Raw genomic sequence first — 18,410 nt, forward strand, 5'->3', positions numbered from 1 at the left:
ACTTCAGCCGCGTATCACCAGATTAGGCCCTAATAGTCTCCTATCCTCCTGCCACTTCACCCACTGGAGATGTTACCTGCTGCTGCCTCGTACAAACAGTGCTGCTGCAGCGTTGGTGCTGCTGAATACCTGAAGGACGTGTGCACGACGGACACACACAGCGCTCAGTTGGAGCAGACGGGGCCATTTTCTCGTCTATCCTCGTCCCCTAATCCTCTGGAAATAGCTTATTAGAGAGGATTGTGAAGCAGAAAGGAGGAAGGATGATGGGGAGAAAAGACACAGAAGGAAAAGGGAGCGAGTGCAGAGGACTGTCAATCTAAAGCATAGTTTAACCCCTTTTTCACATGCTCTCGCATATTTTCACCACATGCTCTACTATAATGCTGGAGGCGTCACAAGGAGATTCACATAAGAGCGTTTGTAGCCAGAGAATGCTCCTATCATTATTTTGGTGAATCACAGCTACGATCCGGCTCGGATGCGGATGCTACAGTACACAGTGTGACTCATTTCTGTGCTTCCACGTTCCTCCTCGTCTGTTATCTCTATCTGTAGCAGCATCTGTAGCAGCCACAGTGAACCAGGGACAGCGAGAGCGAGAAAGAAGAGTGACTGCAAGGAAAGGAGAGGAAGGGTGTGAGCCACTGAGCCATCAAAAGCCAGTCTCAAGGGTCTTAAACACAGCTCTGTCACACACACACACACACACACACACACACACACACACACACACACACACACACACACACACACACACACACACACACACACACACACACACACACACACACACAGGCTGGTCTTAGTGCAGGCTGAGCCAGTTCTCCCCATTAGGGAACCTTTGAGGCGAGGTCACAGTGGAGCTAAAGGAAGACCCTGCTGGACTCAGTCACATGGAAATGATGTTCTCAATGCAGCGCTTTCTGAACTTAGACTTCACACACTGAAAACCGTCTCCACACAGTGAGAGTGAGAGGGGAAGCGCGTGTGAGTTTAGTGTAAGCGTTCCAGTTTGCTGGTGTATGACCATCTGTGGAAAATCAGATGAAGTGTATGTCCACAGTATGTGTGTTGGTTCGTGGACAGGGCGACTAACGTTCCCCTTCTTCTTCTTCTTCTTCACTCTTTTTTTCTGTTCTCCCTCTCTGTGCCGCCCTCTTCTGCTCTCCTCATTTCCTGAGGTATGATAGCCAATGGCTAAAGGTTTTCTTCTCACTGCTGTGCACCGACCAATCATCTCCCTCTCCCGTGCCCCCCCCCCCAGCCTAACCCCCACCCGTCCCCTCCATGCCCGCAGTGACTGACTGGCTGTTTGTGATGCATGCACCTCATCATTACAGGTTGTGGCCCTGCAAGGTGGTGACTCCAGGACCATAGTTGTTAAGCTAGTTGGTGCAAGTGGGCAAAAACCTGTAGCACAATGTACTACAGCCAGGTTTATGGTGAATAGAAAATTTTCAGTCAGCATGTGTTGATTTGGAACAGAACCCACTTCCAGAATGCCCTGTCGTAATTTCACTCCAGCGAACTGGGCACTGGCTTCATTGACTTGTGTTGTCAAACAGCAAGAAAGCCCAGGCGGTTCAGCATTAGACCCTGGTTAAGTGCATTTAAGGAGGTTCTGTGTCTCTGAGAAAGTAAAATGTGCCTGTTTACAGGTCCGGCTCATATTTTTAAAGCCCTAAAATGACTCTTCCTCTACGTGCCCATATGAGTATTCCTCATCCTGTGAGGATGTGGTGGACGCATATGAGCATGTAAAGACTCAGATAAACCTCCTGTGAACCCATCTTCTACTAATACTGCAGCTCTTGCTTGTTGCATTCCCATCCAGCTTCGCCTGCACACGAGCTCGTCCATTTCGAATGCCATCCAGCTTTATCGCGCCGATTTGCTTCTGCTTTCTGAACACACTGAGGTCGCGGCGCGTGCCTCTTCCTGGACTCAGCCCCTTGCTGCTGCTCTCTACGCTGGGCTGTGATACGACTCTAACGTGTCGCCGTCTGGTGTTGCGTGCAGAGCCAATAGGAAGCATGTCGTCGATGGAGGTGAACGTGGACATGCTGGAGCAGATGGACCTGATGGACATGTCCGACCACGAGGCCTTGGACGTGTTCCTGCATTCTGGAGGCGAGGACAACAGCGCCGCCTCACCTGTCGCAGGTCAGTCAGCAAACAGGGCACAAACGCACTATGATGACAATGCAAACAATAGAAAGCACCCTTGTTACCATGGTCATAGTACAGTATGTATTGAAAAAGGTCTCATAGTAAGTGGTGAAAAAACACTTTTTCAATTATTTTTCAGAATGCAAGTAAATCTGCTAAACTTTATGTCTCTAGGCGCTGGAGCTTGTTCAAAGCTCTAGCAAATTCAAGCAAAACCTGTGAAGTAAATCCAGCAACTTATACGGAGATCTGTTTTTCTGGCAGCTGCTGTCCAGAGTTAGCAAAGTGATGAATACCGGATAATAATGAATAATAGTGGGAAAAACTCCTGTTTCAGGTCCTGATGTTGAGTCCTTCACCACAGAGATCAGCCTCCAGGTTCCCACGCAGGCTGAGCTCCGTCACAAGCTTTCGTCCCTTTCATCCACTTGCACTGAATCAGCCAGTCAGGACACAGAGGCGGGGGAGGAGGAGGAGGACGAGGAGGAGGAGGAGGAGGCGGCCGCGGAGCAAGCGGGGGGCGGCGTCGGGGGGTCTGGAGGAGGGAGGAGGAAAAGGCCCCCAGTGGTGGTGACCCAGGACGAGGAGGAGGTGCATCCCGACACGGCGCTGGTGGAAAGGCTGGACCAGGAGGAGCAGGCCCACAAAGACTGTGAGGAGAGCAGGCCGAAGGTTTGAGGAGCACTGGACTGGATGCAAACACACACACACACACACACACACAGACACACACACACACAGAGCTGCCGGAACAAACTCGCATACACACAAACATTGGCTTCCTTCAAATTCCTTCCATATCAAAGAGAAACAAAAGATGATGCACTAACTGTCATGACTTTGCCTTACAACACAATCACGTTTTCAATCCAGATTCAACCTTTAAAGTTAGAGTTCCCATAATTAAACGGCTTGACATTAATAATTCGGCATCAGAACGCTCCCATATTGGCTTTGTCTTCGCATGTTGAGACCAGCGCTTGAGCAGAGAGAAGCACACGCTAAAACGGCGTTCGCTCCTAAACTGGGAGACGCGCCTGTTTACAGCAGCCAGCGCTAAACAGTCTGCGTTACAACACTTTCTATCTAGGACAAATTATCTGCAGGGGCCAAATTGACTTCATGGATGAGCTGAATCCCCAAAGCAAGTGAAGAGATCTATTTTTAATGTAAGCTAACAATTAGATAACAATGGTTCCATAGTGTTTGATGGTAGGAACCTGGCAGTGGGTTATACTACATAATAGTGTATAGCTGACAGACAGGTGAGTTCAGGGACTGGTATAATTATGATTTAACACACACACACACACACACACACACACACACACACACACACACACACAGAGGACTCTTGCCCTTTGCCAATCCTTTCACCACTAATATTTAGGTGCAAATCTTCTTGTGAACTAAGACCAAATCCCTGTTTGGACTGTGTGCTATGCAGTGGACACCCAGAAGGTTGAACCCGGATGGTTTTTGTACAGACGTGTTGACCTTTGTGCTGTGTGACAGCGTTACTCCTTCCTTCCTTTTCCCCCGGCCCACGATTTCTGACGTGTTGGTAATAAATGTTTCTCCCCCAGCATTGCTTAATTTTCATCCAAGCATTTCAGGAACCGCTTGCAGAATGAAATACGAGCAGGATTTATGGTTCAAGCAGGTTAACGGTCTCTCAGCGCTTGCTTTTGATTTACAGGCCCGTCGGAGCGCTTCATGTGGCGAAGGAATGCAGAGCGCGGTACAGGAGCCGAGGGTGCATTTAAATAGAGGTTCTACTGGGGGAGAATATTTGACTAAATATGAATAAATATGTTCATTATTACAGTTGTAGATTTTTTTTAACTGAAAGCTAAGACAAAAAGCAATACTGGTGTTGTTTTGGGTAAAATGCATTCAAGGCTGGATGTATTGGTGCATCAGTGAAGCTCATGCAAACTGCTGGGTTCTTAGTTTGCATGTTCAGTGTGTGGTGAGTGAGAACATACTGTATGAAAACCCATTGTGCTACTGTCAGACTGTGCAGGGACCCCCTTCCAACCAAAGGCCTGGTGAATGATGGAACAAGTTTACGTTGTACGCTGTAGCTTTAATTTAAATCTGTCAAATATACAGTGAAATTAAACTTTTGATTCAGGTCAGTGGATTGTGTCTGGTGTAGGTCTATAGTGATTATTAGTCACTTCAACCCCAAATAAACCAAATGCAGAGTAATACAATGTCTAATGAAACTGATTTAAAGTTTTAAATTGTCAGAATAGGTGATGACTGATCACATGTAATCTGCCTGCAGGCTGTTGGCGTCTGGTCATAACGCTTCGTATTACTTCCCTAGATGTGAAACCGTTTCATGCTCCGAACCCGTTCAGACCATTTGAGGTCAGCACACAATGAGACACGAGCCTGCGGGAAAGAAATGACCGTGAATTGTCGGTAAGTTTTTATTAAACCTTAAGTACAAACTGCAAAAGTAAAAAACAGTCAATATAACCAACATGAGACTCTTTCCAAGTGGCGGGAAAGGCCGAGATGCGGCACTAATAAATTAAGTCACCAGAGACCCCACTGTGAGCAAGTAGTTTATACTGTAGAAAATGGAAGAAACAAACAATAATATAACTGAAATCCTGTCTGAATAAAATATATTGTAAGGCCATAAAAACTTGACAACCACTTTTTTTATGCTGAAAACACCCAACTTGGTATTTCATTAAATAGTCCTAGAACAGTTCAGTCTTCTGCGAGGGACAACGACCAACAAACTGGATTATAGGATTTTCCTTGACAGTCACCACTGGCAAGCTCAGTGCAACATGAGTAGCTACTACATTTTTGTTGAATTTTCAGTAATGAAAATGTAAAAACCCATTTTTTTTTCAACATATCTTTTTTTCCCTTTTCTTTAAAAAAGTAAAGCTAAACAAACAAAACTAGGTTGGGGGGCAGTCATTGGCTACTCAATATCTTCTTTCTTAATGATATAAGCAGCACTTAAAATTTGTATACACGTTCACCAGAGCAACCCTGTAAGCGTCACACTCACATGGATGAAGAAAGGGAAATGTAAGGCTTTTTCTTCATCGAGCACTCTTGTCTGAAACTTCTCTATTCCTTCCTTTCTTTCTTAACCCCAGAAAAAGGCTCAAGTATTTAAAAAAATTTACAGGATTATGTACAAAAAAAAATGATGTTTTGTTTGTGTTGGACTTTTTCCTCTCTGAAAAATCACTCAATATATCTGGAAAAAGGACAAAAATGCAAAAGCAAAAAGATGTTTAAAGAAAAAAAAACTTGGATTTGATATTTCACATTTTACACTCTTTATCTAGTGGCTCTACTTGAGATAACACATCAACAAACATAAAAAAACAAAACAATAATAATAATAATATATAATAATTAATGTTTACTGGTACAGATGAAACAAGAGGACTGGAAGAATGGAATGTTAACACGATTGCACATCTAGAACCAGAAAAGCCTGAAAGCCTTTCTGCCCTGTGGGGTGGGGGGGCTGCGTGAGCTGGTTGATAGCAGGCGCAAACCCCCCAGATTTTTTAATTGTGTTGTTATACAGTAATTATAACCAACAGCACCAATAAAATGGATCTCCTCGCCAAGTTTCAGGCACGATTTTTCACTCGCTAGCGAAGGAGGGATCCCTCCATACTACCAGGAAGTGAGGTGAGCGGTGACCTGTCACAGGTCCAGCAGCTGTAGCTCTGCCCCATCTCACATCCACCAACGAACAGAAGCATCCACAATGACAAAAAAATACACAAAAGACTTCTTGCCAAAATCTAGAACAAAGGAAAGCTAAAATTCAAAATAGAACTTGGAAGAAAACCATATCCAAGTAACGATAAACCAACATCATCTGTCTTTCAAGTTTTTACCTCGCATCGCCAAACCCCCTTAAAAAATGCAGGAGCTGCATCAGGAACGCATACAAATCAATAGAAAAGGACTCTTCTCCTCAAACCAAGGATAGAGAGACTTTGGGTAACTACTTGATGTCATTTTCATTTAAAAAATCCAGGGAAGAAAAAAAAAACAAAAATAAAAGGACGCCTTTTTCTTCGTCCCATGTTCACAGTTGAGTGACGCGCGATGAGAAGGGGTGGGTTTCAGTGGGTTCAGGGAAAAGAGTGATGCAAGACGGCGGTAACAACTGTAACCTTGTTTTAGTGAAAGGAGGCTGGAGGTGAAGGTTATTTCAGGGCCCATCAAGTCGTCTGTGATGGTCACACTTAATGCTTGTAATGTTGTTAAGGGGGGTGGGGGCACTAAAATCATCCAGAATAAAAACAAATTCTTCTTTCACACTAGTGCAAAAAAGACATCTTGCTTTTCTTTTTTCCCCATTTTTTTTTCTTTTTTTGCTTTTATTTTTTTTTTACAAACAAGCCTGTCATACTAAGGAGGGAGGTGAATATTTTTGGAGGGGGGGGGACTGAGGTCAGTTGAGGGTTTTTCTCAAAGCTCAAAAACAATCTCTTAAATATTGGGTGGATGGATTGATAGTGAGCCTGGCTTAATGTGAAAGGACTGAGGGCGGAGGCGGGGCCTTTACGACACAGCCGCCGCTTTGGGCATGTGGCTGGAGGACAGACGTGCCAGGGACACCTCCACGGTGGCGCGCTTGCGGGGGCCCCGCTTGGCCGGCGACGCTTTGGGGCTCAAGCCGAGGCAGGGGTCCCCCCCCGCTCCGCTCACCACCACCACGCCACCGCTGTTCTTGATCATGGCCCGTCCACACACCTGGTTCACCAAACTGTTGATTTGCTCCTGAATGTGGAAAAGAAAGCGACTCATGTTGAACAAACGCCGTCTGACGTCTCCCCCGTGTGGACAGAGGGGGAACTGCAGCTGCTCACCTCATCGTATCGGTACATCATCTTAAGGCCTCTGCAGGACTTGTGTTTCTCCACGTAGCGCAGGGCACACTCCAGACAGAAGACCACGTTGTCAGTCTCCTGAACCACCTGCACAAACCCAAGTGATAAGTAAACAAAATACAGCTTTACCCATGTGCACACAGTAACCAGGACTTTTATTTTGTAATAAACCATTAATAAAGCCTTTTGTGAACGATGACCTCACCATGGACAGGTAGCAGAGGTGCTGACAGATCTGGCAGCGTCGCTCTGACGACTCCAGCGCCAGCCACTTCCCACGGGGCTTCTTGCGCCCGTCACCGGGGACGAGGTTGCCGTCGTGGGTGCCGTATCGAGCGGATGACAGCAAACCTGCCTTGTACAGTTCCTGGCGCTGGCGCATTTCGATGTTCCTGGCAGACAGACAGGCGTCACTCACGTTGATAATATGACGTCATAATGTGTTTAGCACCCTGTATGTACTGTGTGTGGCTGTCCTACCTGAGGTCTTTGAGTAGGGCGGAGATGGTGGAGAGGAGGAAGCCGTTGTCCCTCTTGGACTCGGCCGTAGCGATCTGGTACAGTAGCTTCTCCATGGAGAACGGCTTGGCTATGCGGCGACATTTCAGGTCCTGTGCAAAAAATAAACAATTAACTATTTGTTAGTGCAGCATGTCAGTACTGCTCCTATCATCTAAAGCTTTTCTTATTTTAGCCACTGCACCACAATGCAACACCCTGCATGGATGCCATGTTCCCTAAGGAGCAATCTATGCTGTGGCTATGAATACGTCAACATAAATGCTCATAATGACTATAATGAGGGTCAGTGGTTCAAAAGATTGCTGAGAACCAATCTAAATACAGGCTAGTTGGTTAAAGATTCAACGTCTGGGCCTCAGTCAATTTATCCGTTTCAGTTCCTGCCAGTGTCCACAGGGGGGCGGTGTTGTGACGGAATAAACGGGAAAATAAAAGCACTGTAATGAAACATTCCCAAGACTCAGTTTCATTTTAATGTTTATATTTATGGAACATTTTTCAACCCTTATTGTACATTTTGTTTGACACACATACACATACTTGTTTATTATATTATATTATATATACACACGCAGCATATCTGCCCGGTGGGAGTTATATGCTGACCTTTGAAGCCTGGTAGCCCAGGTTCATCCAGTGTGGTGTGGCAAAGTGCACCGTCTCTGATACACTGTAGCCACAGCACACTTTAGAGACGAAGGCACCGGGGAAGCAGACCACGAACTGGCCGCTCCGCTGGACCGTGCGATAAACCTTGATGCCCTCGCGGCACAACACCTCTGGAGAGATCTGCAGGGGAAGAGAGAAGCATTGCAGCAGCATTAGTGTTTATCTCTTGCACTAAATTAGATCAGCATTTGACAATCAAATAAATGGATTGTAGATTTTTGTCATAATGTGTGTTTACCATTATGTTCTTCTCCAACATTTCTAGTCCTGGGGTGCCATTAGCCTGAAGCAGTGTATGGACCACCTCGCCCAGCTTAGCCTTCTCCTCAGCAGGGATAGCATACCTGGAGCACCAATAGAACCACGCACGGTTTAACATTAGTGGACAGTGTGTGACTGTTTGAATATTCATACACAAGCAATGCTAGACAGATTTCATTATTGTATTATATACTTACCAAATGCAGTCAGCACCAGTGTGTAAGTAATCAATATATGGAAGGCGGTTTTGGTCACAAGACCAGCATGAGGTAGAAAAGACCATGCCGATGTTTAGCCAGGGAATGGTCACCCCTGAGGAGAGCGAGACGGGAAGTCAAGAGATGCAGCAACAGAACCCTTAAATGCCTATAAGTCATTATTGAGGAGCAGCATTAAGCATTCATTTTGTGTCATGCAGAGAACTGCATCCACGTGTGTCCTCACCAGGCACAGCACCCAGATGCCTCAAAATGGATCCAGAGTTATTGGGAAGGACAGTGAGGTTCCATCCATGTCTGAGGTAAAAGAGAGAGGCATTTTAACGAGATTATAAAGACATTGTAAAGTTTCATGACTTCAGGATGAGGGTCTATTAGTTCCTTACTTTGAAAATGGCTCTGACTTTCCTGTGGGGAAACCACTGCCATGTGTACTGGTGTCCACCTTCCCACAATGCACTGCCACGTGGGTGTCCCTCTGCTCCACGATCCTCCAGTACTCTTGCTGCAGGAAAGAAGTAATGAAATAATCAGCCACATGCAGGACAGCACGTTTTCTTACAGCCGCGGTTACGTAAACTTTGAACATGCTCACCTCCACCTCAGCGGCCCCTGGTTCCTTGTTAAAGCACATAGTCATGGTGTTTCGGGCTATCCTGAAGAAGTTCGTCAAAGACACCGATTTACCCTGTAACAGAGACAGCGTCATGACTCACAGCACAATACGTCCACAACCCTAGAATGGAGGAAGAAACACGAGCAGCGAGGTCAAACGCGGTGCATGAACAGAGACAAATCCCTCGAGTGCGTGCGTGTCTATAAGCCTCCCCTGGACGTGACCCTCTCTCCCACTGACAGCGCTGCTATAGACAAGTTTTCAAGGAGACTATAAATCTCCGGGCTCTGGGCCTGGAGACGTATGGACCCCGCTGAAAGATGACCTTGCACATTCTTCATCCTGTCTTTCTTTCCCCTTTTTGCCTTTGCTCTCCAAAAGTTGTGTGATGCTGGTGTCATTAGTCCTTTATTAGTTCAGTTGGATTTGCATGTGTCCTGTCACATGTGTGACAAATAACCTCTCTCATCACGAGCAGAAAAGCGATGAGTCATGTTTAGGCACATGCCACTGTGCTAAACAGCCCGTCCAGAACCCAGAGGTCCGCGGACGGCGCTGACTCGAGTCTGTTAACAATATTCTGGTTGTGGAGGGAGGTCAAATAGAGGGATTTAGTTACCAGAGGAATTAGAAGGGGGAAAAAACAAATGGGATCCAGATTTGGAATGGGTGGAGGATTGTGCAGTGGGAGAGTGAAACTGAGTTATGACTCAGTCGCTGCTGCTCATCAACGGGACTGAACCCACGCGCACGAGGAGCAGCTCGCGTGCGTCTTCAGCAGCGGAACGAGGAGGAGCGCGAGGCCGGGGCTGGAAGGGTTCGAGCGGCCGCGCTGACCCACATTCTCAGCCGGCCAGAATCGACACAGCTGCCGGTTCTGCCGACCGACCCGCCCGCGCACACACACACACACACACACACACACACACAGCTGCATCTGAAGCGCACACAGAAACAGGCCTCGTAGCTGCATGTTAACAGGTGTCACAAACCACAACCCCGACAAGCAAAAGGCACGTGATTGAACCGCGTGTCGCACAGAGGGATAAACAAACACAACCCTTCGATTCTCTGGCTACATTTAACGCATTCAATTACATGAGCCCAAACTCACCTTGTAAATACATTTGTGCTGGTCACTGAGAACGCCCCTGTCCTGCTCCTCCTGCTCCTCCTCATGCTGCCTGTCCTCTTTGCCTTGTTTTTCCTGAGCGAAGAGCCGGCGCCGGCCCGCTTTGACCTGAGCTTCCAGCTCCTTCAGACGGTGATACACTCCATTGGTGCGTTGGTGGCCCGTGGCCCCGCCCACCACGCCGCCCACCAACCCGTTCTTGGGCTCGTACCGCGGCAGCACCAGAGCGTTGGGCGCCGCGGCGTCCGACAGGCCCTCCAGCGGGCCGCGCCGCGACTCCAGGCTCTTCTTCTCCTGCAGCACCTCGGCCTGCATGCGCAGGCGCTCCTCGGCGCCGAGCGAGTCGTAGGAGAGGATGTACTGGAGGTAGGCCTCCTGCAGCTTGGCCAGGCGGTCCTGCGCGGACTTGGGGATGCGCAGCAGGTCCGCCAGCTTGGTCCACTTCTTCAGGTCCATCACCTGCTGCATGCCGCCCATGTCGTTGATGAGCTGGAAAAAACGTGACAGGTCCACTTCACAGCCACCTGTGAAGAGCACCGCTGGTTATTGGATGATGAACATACACGGCAACACTACAAATAATCTGCAGCTGTATGACATTAACTCACCAATGACAGGTGGCTCGTCCATGGTAATGCCCTGAGATTTGAGGTGCTTGCGGATGCAGGCCATCCGCTGCACGTTGGGGCCCCACCGCCGGCCCAGCATGTGGACCCTCTGCACCTGTGTAACGAACCGCATCTCCTCGCTGAGCTTGCACTCCGGCCGCCAGTCCGGAGGCGGTATGACGCGGCACATGCCGGCCGCCTCGGCCTGCTCCCGCACCGAGTCCAGGTACACCAGGGGGTCCTGGAACTCCCGCGGCGCCGGCCGGCAGACGGGCACGGCCCCCAGCGCCGCCCAGCCCTCGGACCGGCTCCGCTGGCGCTCCCACTCCTTCTCCTGCTCGCGCTCCTTCTGCCGCGTCAGCTCCTTCTCGCGCTCCCACTCCTTGTCGCGGTCGGCGGGCCGCGGCGCCGCCGCTCTGAGCTGTCCGGGGCTGCCGGCCGAAGCCAGCGGGGGGGAGGCGGCGGCGGCGGCGGAGGAGGACACAGAGGTTTGCTGGGGGTCTGAGGTAGTGCTGGCACCACTTGGGTTCTGTGGGTGATTTGGGCCGGATGAGGGGGAGGAGGAGGAGGAGCTCCGAGCGTGAGACCTGCTCTGCTGCTGCTGTGCTTGTCGTATCAACATCAGCTTCCCCGCCGACGCCCGCTTGGGTCGCTGGTTCACCGGCTCCGCGTTGGCTGCTGGTGTGGAAGGAGGGGGCGGTGTGACGGGGGGAGGAGGGGGGGTGGCGGGGGGGGTCTGCTTGGGGGAGGCGGGCGTTTCTGGTTCGTGTCCATTGGAAAGTGGGGCCGCGGCGGCTTTGTCTCGAGGGGCCGCCTTCTTGCTGCTGCTCCGCGTCTCCACGGGCGCCGACTGCAGCCTGGCCCTCTTGGCGTCCGCGCCGGCGGCCCTGGCGCTCGGCTCGGCGCCGCCCGCCGAGCCGAGCGCCCCCTCCAGGCGCCGCTTGGAGTTGCGCAGGCCTTCCCGGCCCGGGCACTCGCCGGGGCACGGCTTCGGCGCCGCCTCCCTGGCCAGGCTGTTGTGCCGCTGGCCGTTGAGCCGGCCGTTGAGGCGGGCGCCGGCGGCCGCGTGGTGCGGCCCGGCGGAGAGTAGCACCTGTTTGCGGGTTTTTGCATTGCTGTGGTGGGCTGGTGCCGCTGCTTTTCCTGAGTGGGCCAGCCCGTTGCTGGCTGCTGGCTGGCTGTGCTGATTGTGATTGTTCGCTGACGATGGTGCCGAGGCGGCGCTGTTGTGTTTGTTGCTGCTGAGTTTGGTTTTCTTGCCCAGTTCTTTCTGTTTGGCTTTGGTGTAGGTGACGTGGCCCTTGGACACGGTGGCTGTGTACTTCTTCACAGTTTTGGACGGCAGTCGGAAGTCACAGCTCTTTTTGGCACTACCCACAGCTTGTGCCGAGCCTGCCCGCGTCAACCCGTTCACTTTGGAGACCTAGGATTCAAAGATACGGAAGAAAAGACTTTAATCAGAAAACAAAAAAACATTCAGACTCGAGTTCTGCTCTTCACCCAAAGCTTTTCCACTCATTTGAGAACTGAAAGTGCAAAGCTGCAGCTCTAACTGCTCTCAACACAAAGGCAGAAAAGGATACGAGCAAACCAAAACCACAACCACTACATCCCGGGATAAATAACGACTCAGAATGAGAAGAAAATAAGAGGAGACGGTAGACATGACAGAGAAACCAGGAATGGCTGCTGGGCTGGAGCAGATGGCTGCAGAGCATGAGGTAAGTGGTGGGTCACTGGGAAGGAGTACAGTCCAAAGCAAGCGCATGAAAACAGCCTTTTATTTGCTATGGCTTTGCTTAAATGCTATAATTCAGCTGCTGTGAAAAAGTCTCCAGAATGTGCATTTGCGTGTGTGAATGTGCAGCGAGGCCTCTCCGCTGTAGATCAGACAAGTGCTACAGAGGCCGGCTCCTTTCCAGCTGCAGCAGGAAACACAGTTCTCCTCTGCCTTGGTGCAAACGTCTTCATCTCTGCTTGTGTCTTACATCCTGGCATCTCTCTCTCTCCCCCTCTCTCTCTCTCTCTGTGTTGTTTTCATGGCCCACTTTCAGTGCTGCCAGATATTCCTCATTCCCTGCGCCCGCTTGCCCACTCCTTTCTTTTTCATTGGCGAGTCTGTGTAGTAGCTGAGATCAGGCCCTACAAAGTGTTGGGTAAACGCAAAGTCGAGTATGTTTCTGTAAGTTTAACATAATGGGTGATACCTTCATTTTATTTGGAAAATGTGTGTGAAAACAGAAGCAAGCAATCAATCATCTCTGCCATTTGATTTGCAGAATAGTGGCACATAAATCAGCACAAAATCTTTTTAAAGCATCTAGAATCTAGTGTTTTGCTGCCATCTATCTGCAGCACGTGGTCGTCTTTACCGAGACCAGATGGACGCGAGCAGAAGAAAGGAGGGAGGGAGGGAGGACGGAAGAGATGCAGTTATCAATCACAGTCAGGCGTCACAGGAGGGAGGCAACAGCCAGACCATTGACAGGTTGGCTTTCCAAGGGCTCTCGTGTCACTCTGTGTGTGTGTGTGTGTGTGTGTGTGTGTGTGTGTTATATTATGTTCGTCTCAGGTGGTGGGAGGCCGACACAAAGACCAGGCCATTAAAAGATAAGGGGGGACTGAAACCCAACCCTGCCTCTGTCAATCACTCCCCCAACACACACACACACACACACACACACACACACACACACACACACACACACACACACACACACACACACACACACACACACACACACACACACACACACACACACACACACACACACACACACACACACACACACACACACACACACACACACACAAAACACAAGGTGAATGAAAATGGACGTAAAAGAAGGAGCAAGAGAAAATAGTGAGATAGAGAAAGCAGGTAGGATAACACAAAAAGTCTCTACACTGACAAATCACGTGTCTCATTGTGCACTTGTTGTTTTAGCCAAACACATTTATAAGTTTATTAGGAGCATATATTTAGCTGCGCTGCCACAGTGACTAACTCTCTGTGCAGACAGCTACTATATTTGTCCAGGCAGTTTGCTGACAAAGCACCCAGTCCGAGGGAAACTGTGCCACTACCGCTTCCTGCCACTAGAGGGCTCTGAGGTCTGGCCCTGTTCAGAGGGGCTCAGCAGGCCTCCCTCAGTCTGCTCTCTGTAATTACTTGGTGTGATGAGAGGAGGATGGGAAGACAGTTATGAGGGAAGGAAAAACAGAATGAAGACTTAGCTGACGAGGAGCCGCATCGCACAGTTTGGTTGGGAAGAAGGGAGGGGGGGCTGGAAACAGCACTGAAGTCGGATGTGAGCGGAGAAGCCAGTCTGGCAGGAGACGCTCAGGAGTGGATTTTTGTTTTGCACGTGAGCGGGGAAGGGGAAGGGGAGGGGTGTCGGGCTGGGAAGGAGGGCCCAGATGACATCATGTGTTGCTATAGCCCAGCTGAGGCCTGCCAGGAAGATTTTTAACAGGCAACATCTGCAAGAGCACGGGAGGGCGTGAGGACGGACGGAAGTTTAACCCTTAGGATCACAGACATTCACGCCTCCCTCGGCACAATGACACCACGGCCACCGTTGCTTCCTTTAATCGACTTAATATTCAACAAGCATTTAAAGCCTCGCCGCTTTGTTCATCCGTGCTACACGTGACGCAGAGTCGTCTCTCAATGATGCAGACCCAAGGTTGTGGCCTGAACCTGCACCTGCTGCTGTGGACGGCTGCGTCGCGGACATTCCCCCGCGTTTGATATTTCATTAAAATAGACAGAATCCTTTTGTTTTATAAAAAGGTCCCGATACATTAGACTTATTTTGTTGGTACAAGCTGCTATTAAATTAAGGAGAACTGGAACACGGTGAATTGAATTATGATAATGCGTCTCCCCTTCGCTTTTACACACGCCAGCCTCGGTTCGTTTTACGGCTACATAATCACTTAACCTTTTATATGGCTTAGTCTGTATTTTCACAGTTGGTCCTGTGTATTAAAAGTGAGTGTGTCCTGAACGCACATACTGTTTGCGCTAATTGGACAGAGAACCAAAAGGAAAAAAGCCCTAATCCCTCCAAATGAGTGGAGCCATGTTGTCAGGAACAAGATGTGTCTGTTTGACACAGGAACAGAGAGAGAGACAGCGGAGCATGAAGAGAAAAGCTACGAGGAGACAAAGGTGGAAAAGAAGCTGTGAATTGAAAAGGGACGGGTGAGAGGAGAGACCGTGAAACAAAGCCCAGTAAGTAAAGTTTGTCTTGGCAGGTAGTCGCCCTCAACGAGATCCAGTGGACGAACCCAGCCACTGTAAAAACCCCAAACACAGCCCGAGTCTGCATCACAGCCCAATAGGACTATGCAGACTAGGACTTATGAGTCAGATCAGAAGCATCTTCCTTTGCCTCCTGTTCCTCCACCTCGTAGGGATCCTCGTGTTCCTGCTAAGTGCCGCGGAGAGCGAGGCAGGCTCTCACGTCCCCTCGCCAGCGCTGCTAAAAATAGCTGCAGGCCAGAGCACCATCATCACTCTCTCAGACGCGGCGGGTGGAGGCGAGGAGTGGAGACGAGGGGGGGGACGAGGGGGGGGGGCAAACGAAACCGGACGTGACGAGCGCACGGTACCTGCTTGCGTAGCTCCTCGGCGGCCCTCCTCAGCGGCCCCCCGCTGGCGGAGCCCCGACCGCCGGCCATGGCCTGCTCCCTGGCGTGCTCCCGCGCCTCCGCCCGCTCGCTGCGCTCCCGCAGGAGCGGCGGCGGCGGCGGAGGAGGCGGCGGCGCCGGCACGTCCCTGCCATGGGCCCCGGCCTTGGGCCTCGGACTCTCCCTGGTGCCCGCTCTGCCGTGACTGTTGAACACTGGAGAGCAGGAGAACAGTTAGATGTATGAAGGTATATTATATGTAAACCTGAATGTGCCCCTGTGAAGGCAGGGCCTGTGGAAAGTTCCCACCGGGGTATTTACATGGCGCGGTGCTTTCACAGGCTTCAACGTTGCTGCATATGCAGAGCCAATTCTCAATATGTCCCCTGTAATGCAGAACGGCTTATAAACCCCAGGCTCCAAACCTCAGCGACCAAGTGGAAAGGCCTGCACAAACACCGGGGCGACGGGCCTTTGGCAACGCCGCAGCGGGCAATCAGTGAAATATGCATGATTTAAAGGTGCGCATGAAAACGTCCTTGTAGCGCACGTCAACGCGAGGCCGCGTGCAGTGAGCTCCCTCCTCGGCTTTTATGGGGCTCCATTTAAAGTTTAACAGCATTTTAATATCGACAGGAGAGGCCGGCCACACAGAGGCTCCACTGTACACACAACACACAGCTTTAGAGTGCAGGTAGATGCTGGGACACTCGGCACAGTCACCCACATCATGCATAAACACAAATATTGGTGCCTGATGTCTCTAACCCCCGTCCTCTGCAGAGTTCCTCTGCTTATCTATCTGCTTAGCATATCAGTTTAGTGCCAGATAAGCCTGGACCTGTTCTAACAGGTTCCATTCTCCCAGCGTCTGCGCTCCTTCATGGACTGTGTGTGCACGAGTCGTGTCCGTATAGTCCCAGCAGGCCATCAGAGCATCAAGAGGGCGAGAGCTGGGCTGGAGAGGAGGAGCCGGGGGATCCAGGCCTTGTTTAAAGGGGAAACGCCTGCTGAAAGGCTGGTCTGTCTCTGGGCCACCGGGGTGATGTTCCTCTACAGCTAATGGAAACTAGCAGATTCTAAACTAAAGATCCCCTTAAAATCAGCATTTGGGGAATGGACTGCGTTCTAAGGCTGCACGCGTGCCTTTTACCTAAATGCTGCATGTGTGCGTGTGTGTATTCATCCGAATGCCTATGTGCCTCATGGGGGATGTTGTCACTGTGGCGTGTGTCTGTGCGCCGAGGCCCCAGCCAGCTGTTGCAGAGCATAAACACCTTGTTAGGGCTTAGCGCGCCGAGTGTTAATTGGGGTGGAAAGAGTCGATGCGCCGCTCTCCCGCGTGACCCATCGCGGACACTCTGCAGAGGGGAAAAACCAGGAAATGGCTCCCGTGCCCAAACGAGGAGCGCCGGGACACGCCCACCCCGGGAGGACCCGCCCACCCCGTGAAGCCCCGCCTCCCACCCACGACCCAGTCTTACCGTGGCCGTTGAGCGGCTGCCTGGTCGCCGGCCGGCCCTTGCAGGGTGTGGAGTGACAGGACGAGGAGGTGGAGGCCTGGCTGCCGCTCCCGGCGCCGTGCGAGTGGACGCCGCCGCCGCCGTTCCTCACCTCCTCCTCCTCCTCCTCGTCCTCCTCCTCCAGGTCGTCCTCCTCCTGGGAGCTCCCGAAGTAGGCCATGTTGTTGGGCAGCGCCGATGAGCCTGAGCGAGGAGGAGACGGAGTCCAATTTAAACAGGATACATAACAAAACATCTCTTTTTAATCATTTTTAACATTACAGGCGACTCAACAACGAGCGAGCGGCACAATATTAATGTAAAAGCTGAAGTTGCTCAAGGGTTTGAGAATAATGGTGATTGTACTGCTGGTTTTGGTGTGTGATTATCTCAGCTGGTGGCCTATTGATGCTGTGTAAACCGCTCTGCACAGAGCAGGCACCATTGTTCCACGCGCACAATAAAATGCACAAATATAATCAGGGACACACACACGCACACAGAGCACAAAGTCAGAGTGATGTGCGAAGCGATGACAGTTTAACTCTGTCTCATTAATAGGCTGCGTTGATCAGCTGACCTTGGCTTTCTGGTGCTTCATAAAGCTGCAGCGTGGGGTCCAGACAAAAAGCCCGGCGTGCTGTCCTGGACTGGAAGACCTTTCACAGTCTAAATCTTTAGCCAGAGCGCTGAGACCATGTAAAAAGCATCTTTTAACAGAGACGACTGATCCTGACAGCTTTATGAAGACGTATGTGCTGCGCATATGATCAAATATATATCTCTGCAAAGGAGCTACGTTGGGAATCAAAGATTCTCTCTTGCACACTTCTGAGCTAATCCCAAATCTGTCACTTTCACTCCTGCAAACAGGATCGTTGTCAAGTCTATTCCCCTACTGGACCATAAAACTGACTCGCTCTCTCCTTCCCCTCTCCTGTCACAGTCAATCACTTTCTCTGTCATCTCGGAGAAATCTAGTTCAGCCGCTGTGGAAGGAGGTAAACAGCGTTTGGCAGCGGGCAGTCGATGTTACCTCGGCTAACTGAATCTGGACGCACACGCACTCATAAAAAGGTCGTAAACTCCACACAGATGATATTAAAATCGCATAATGTTGCGCTCGTGAATCAGCGTGGAAACAGATCCGATGCTGCTGCTGCTTCTTTCCAAC

At 50.3% G+C, this 18,410-nt stretch overlaps 2 protein-coding genes across 9 annotated transcripts in view; one reads left to right on the plus strand and one right to left on the minus strand.

The window, feature by feature from the left end:
* The window catches only part of dtnbp1b (dystrobrevin binding protein 1b), a 43,925-nt gene extending 35,881 nt beyond the window's left edge, over nucleotides 1–8,044 (plus strand). For 5 of the 7 annotated variants that reach the window (XM_029166921.3, XM_029166923.3, XM_029166920.3 and 2 more), the window contains 3 exons: nucleotides 2,023–2,166; nucleotides 2,510–2,844; nucleotides 3,872–8,044. In XM_029166921.3, coding sequence (XP_029022754.3) covers nucleotides 2,023–2,166; nucleotides 2,510–2,844; nucleotides 3,872–3,982 — 590 coding nt within the window. In that variant the 3' untranslated portion in view covers nucleotides 3,983–8,044. The remainder of the gene's footprint in view (nucleotides 1–2,022; nucleotides 2,167–2,509; nucleotides 2,845–3,871) is intronic. The other 2 variants (XM_029166926.3, XM_055512821.1) reach the window with 2 other exon arrangements.
* The window catches only part of jarid2b (jumonji, AT rich interactive domain 2b), a 71,667-nt gene continuing 57,833 nt past the window's right edge, over nucleotides 4,577–18,410 (minus strand). For both annotated transcript variants that reach the window (XM_029166917.3, XM_029166918.3), the window contains exons 5-18: nucleotides 17,219–17,440; nucleotides 15,717–15,949; nucleotides 11,097–12,519; nucleotides 10,471–11,012; nucleotides 9,336–9,428; nucleotides 9,127–9,245; nucleotides 8,967–9,037; nucleotides 8,720–8,834; nucleotides 8,500–8,605; nucleotides 8,199–8,381; nucleotides 7,551–7,681; nucleotides 7,276–7,462; nucleotides 7,050–7,157; nucleotides 4,577–6,960 (exon numbers count right to left, since the gene is read on the minus strand). In XM_029166917.3, coding sequence (XP_029022750.1) covers nucleotides 6,742–6,960; nucleotides 7,050–7,157; nucleotides 7,276–7,462; nucleotides 7,551–7,681; nucleotides 8,199–8,381; nucleotides 8,500–8,605; nucleotides 8,720–8,834; nucleotides 8,967–9,037; nucleotides 9,127–9,245; nucleotides 9,336–9,428; nucleotides 10,471–11,012; nucleotides 11,097–12,519; nucleotides 15,717–15,949; nucleotides 17,219–17,440 — 3,752 coding nt within the window. In that variant the 3' untranslated portion in view covers nucleotides 4,577–6,741. The remainder of the gene's footprint in view (nucleotides 6,961–7,049; nucleotides 7,158–7,275; nucleotides 7,463–7,550; nucleotides 7,682–8,198; nucleotides 8,382–8,499; nucleotides 8,606–8,719; nucleotides 8,835–8,966; nucleotides 9,038–9,126; nucleotides 9,246–9,335; nucleotides 9,429–10,470; nucleotides 11,013–11,096; nucleotides 12,520–15,716; nucleotides 15,950–17,218; nucleotides 17,441–18,410) is intronic.

Source organism: Betta splendens, chromosome 11, assembly GCF_900634795.4.
Source record: "Betta splendens chromosome 11, fBetSpl5.4, whole genome shotgun sequence".
NCBI classification, from domain to species: domain Eukaryota; kingdom Metazoa; phylum Chordata; class Actinopteri; order Anabantiformes; family Osphronemidae; genus Betta; species Betta splendens.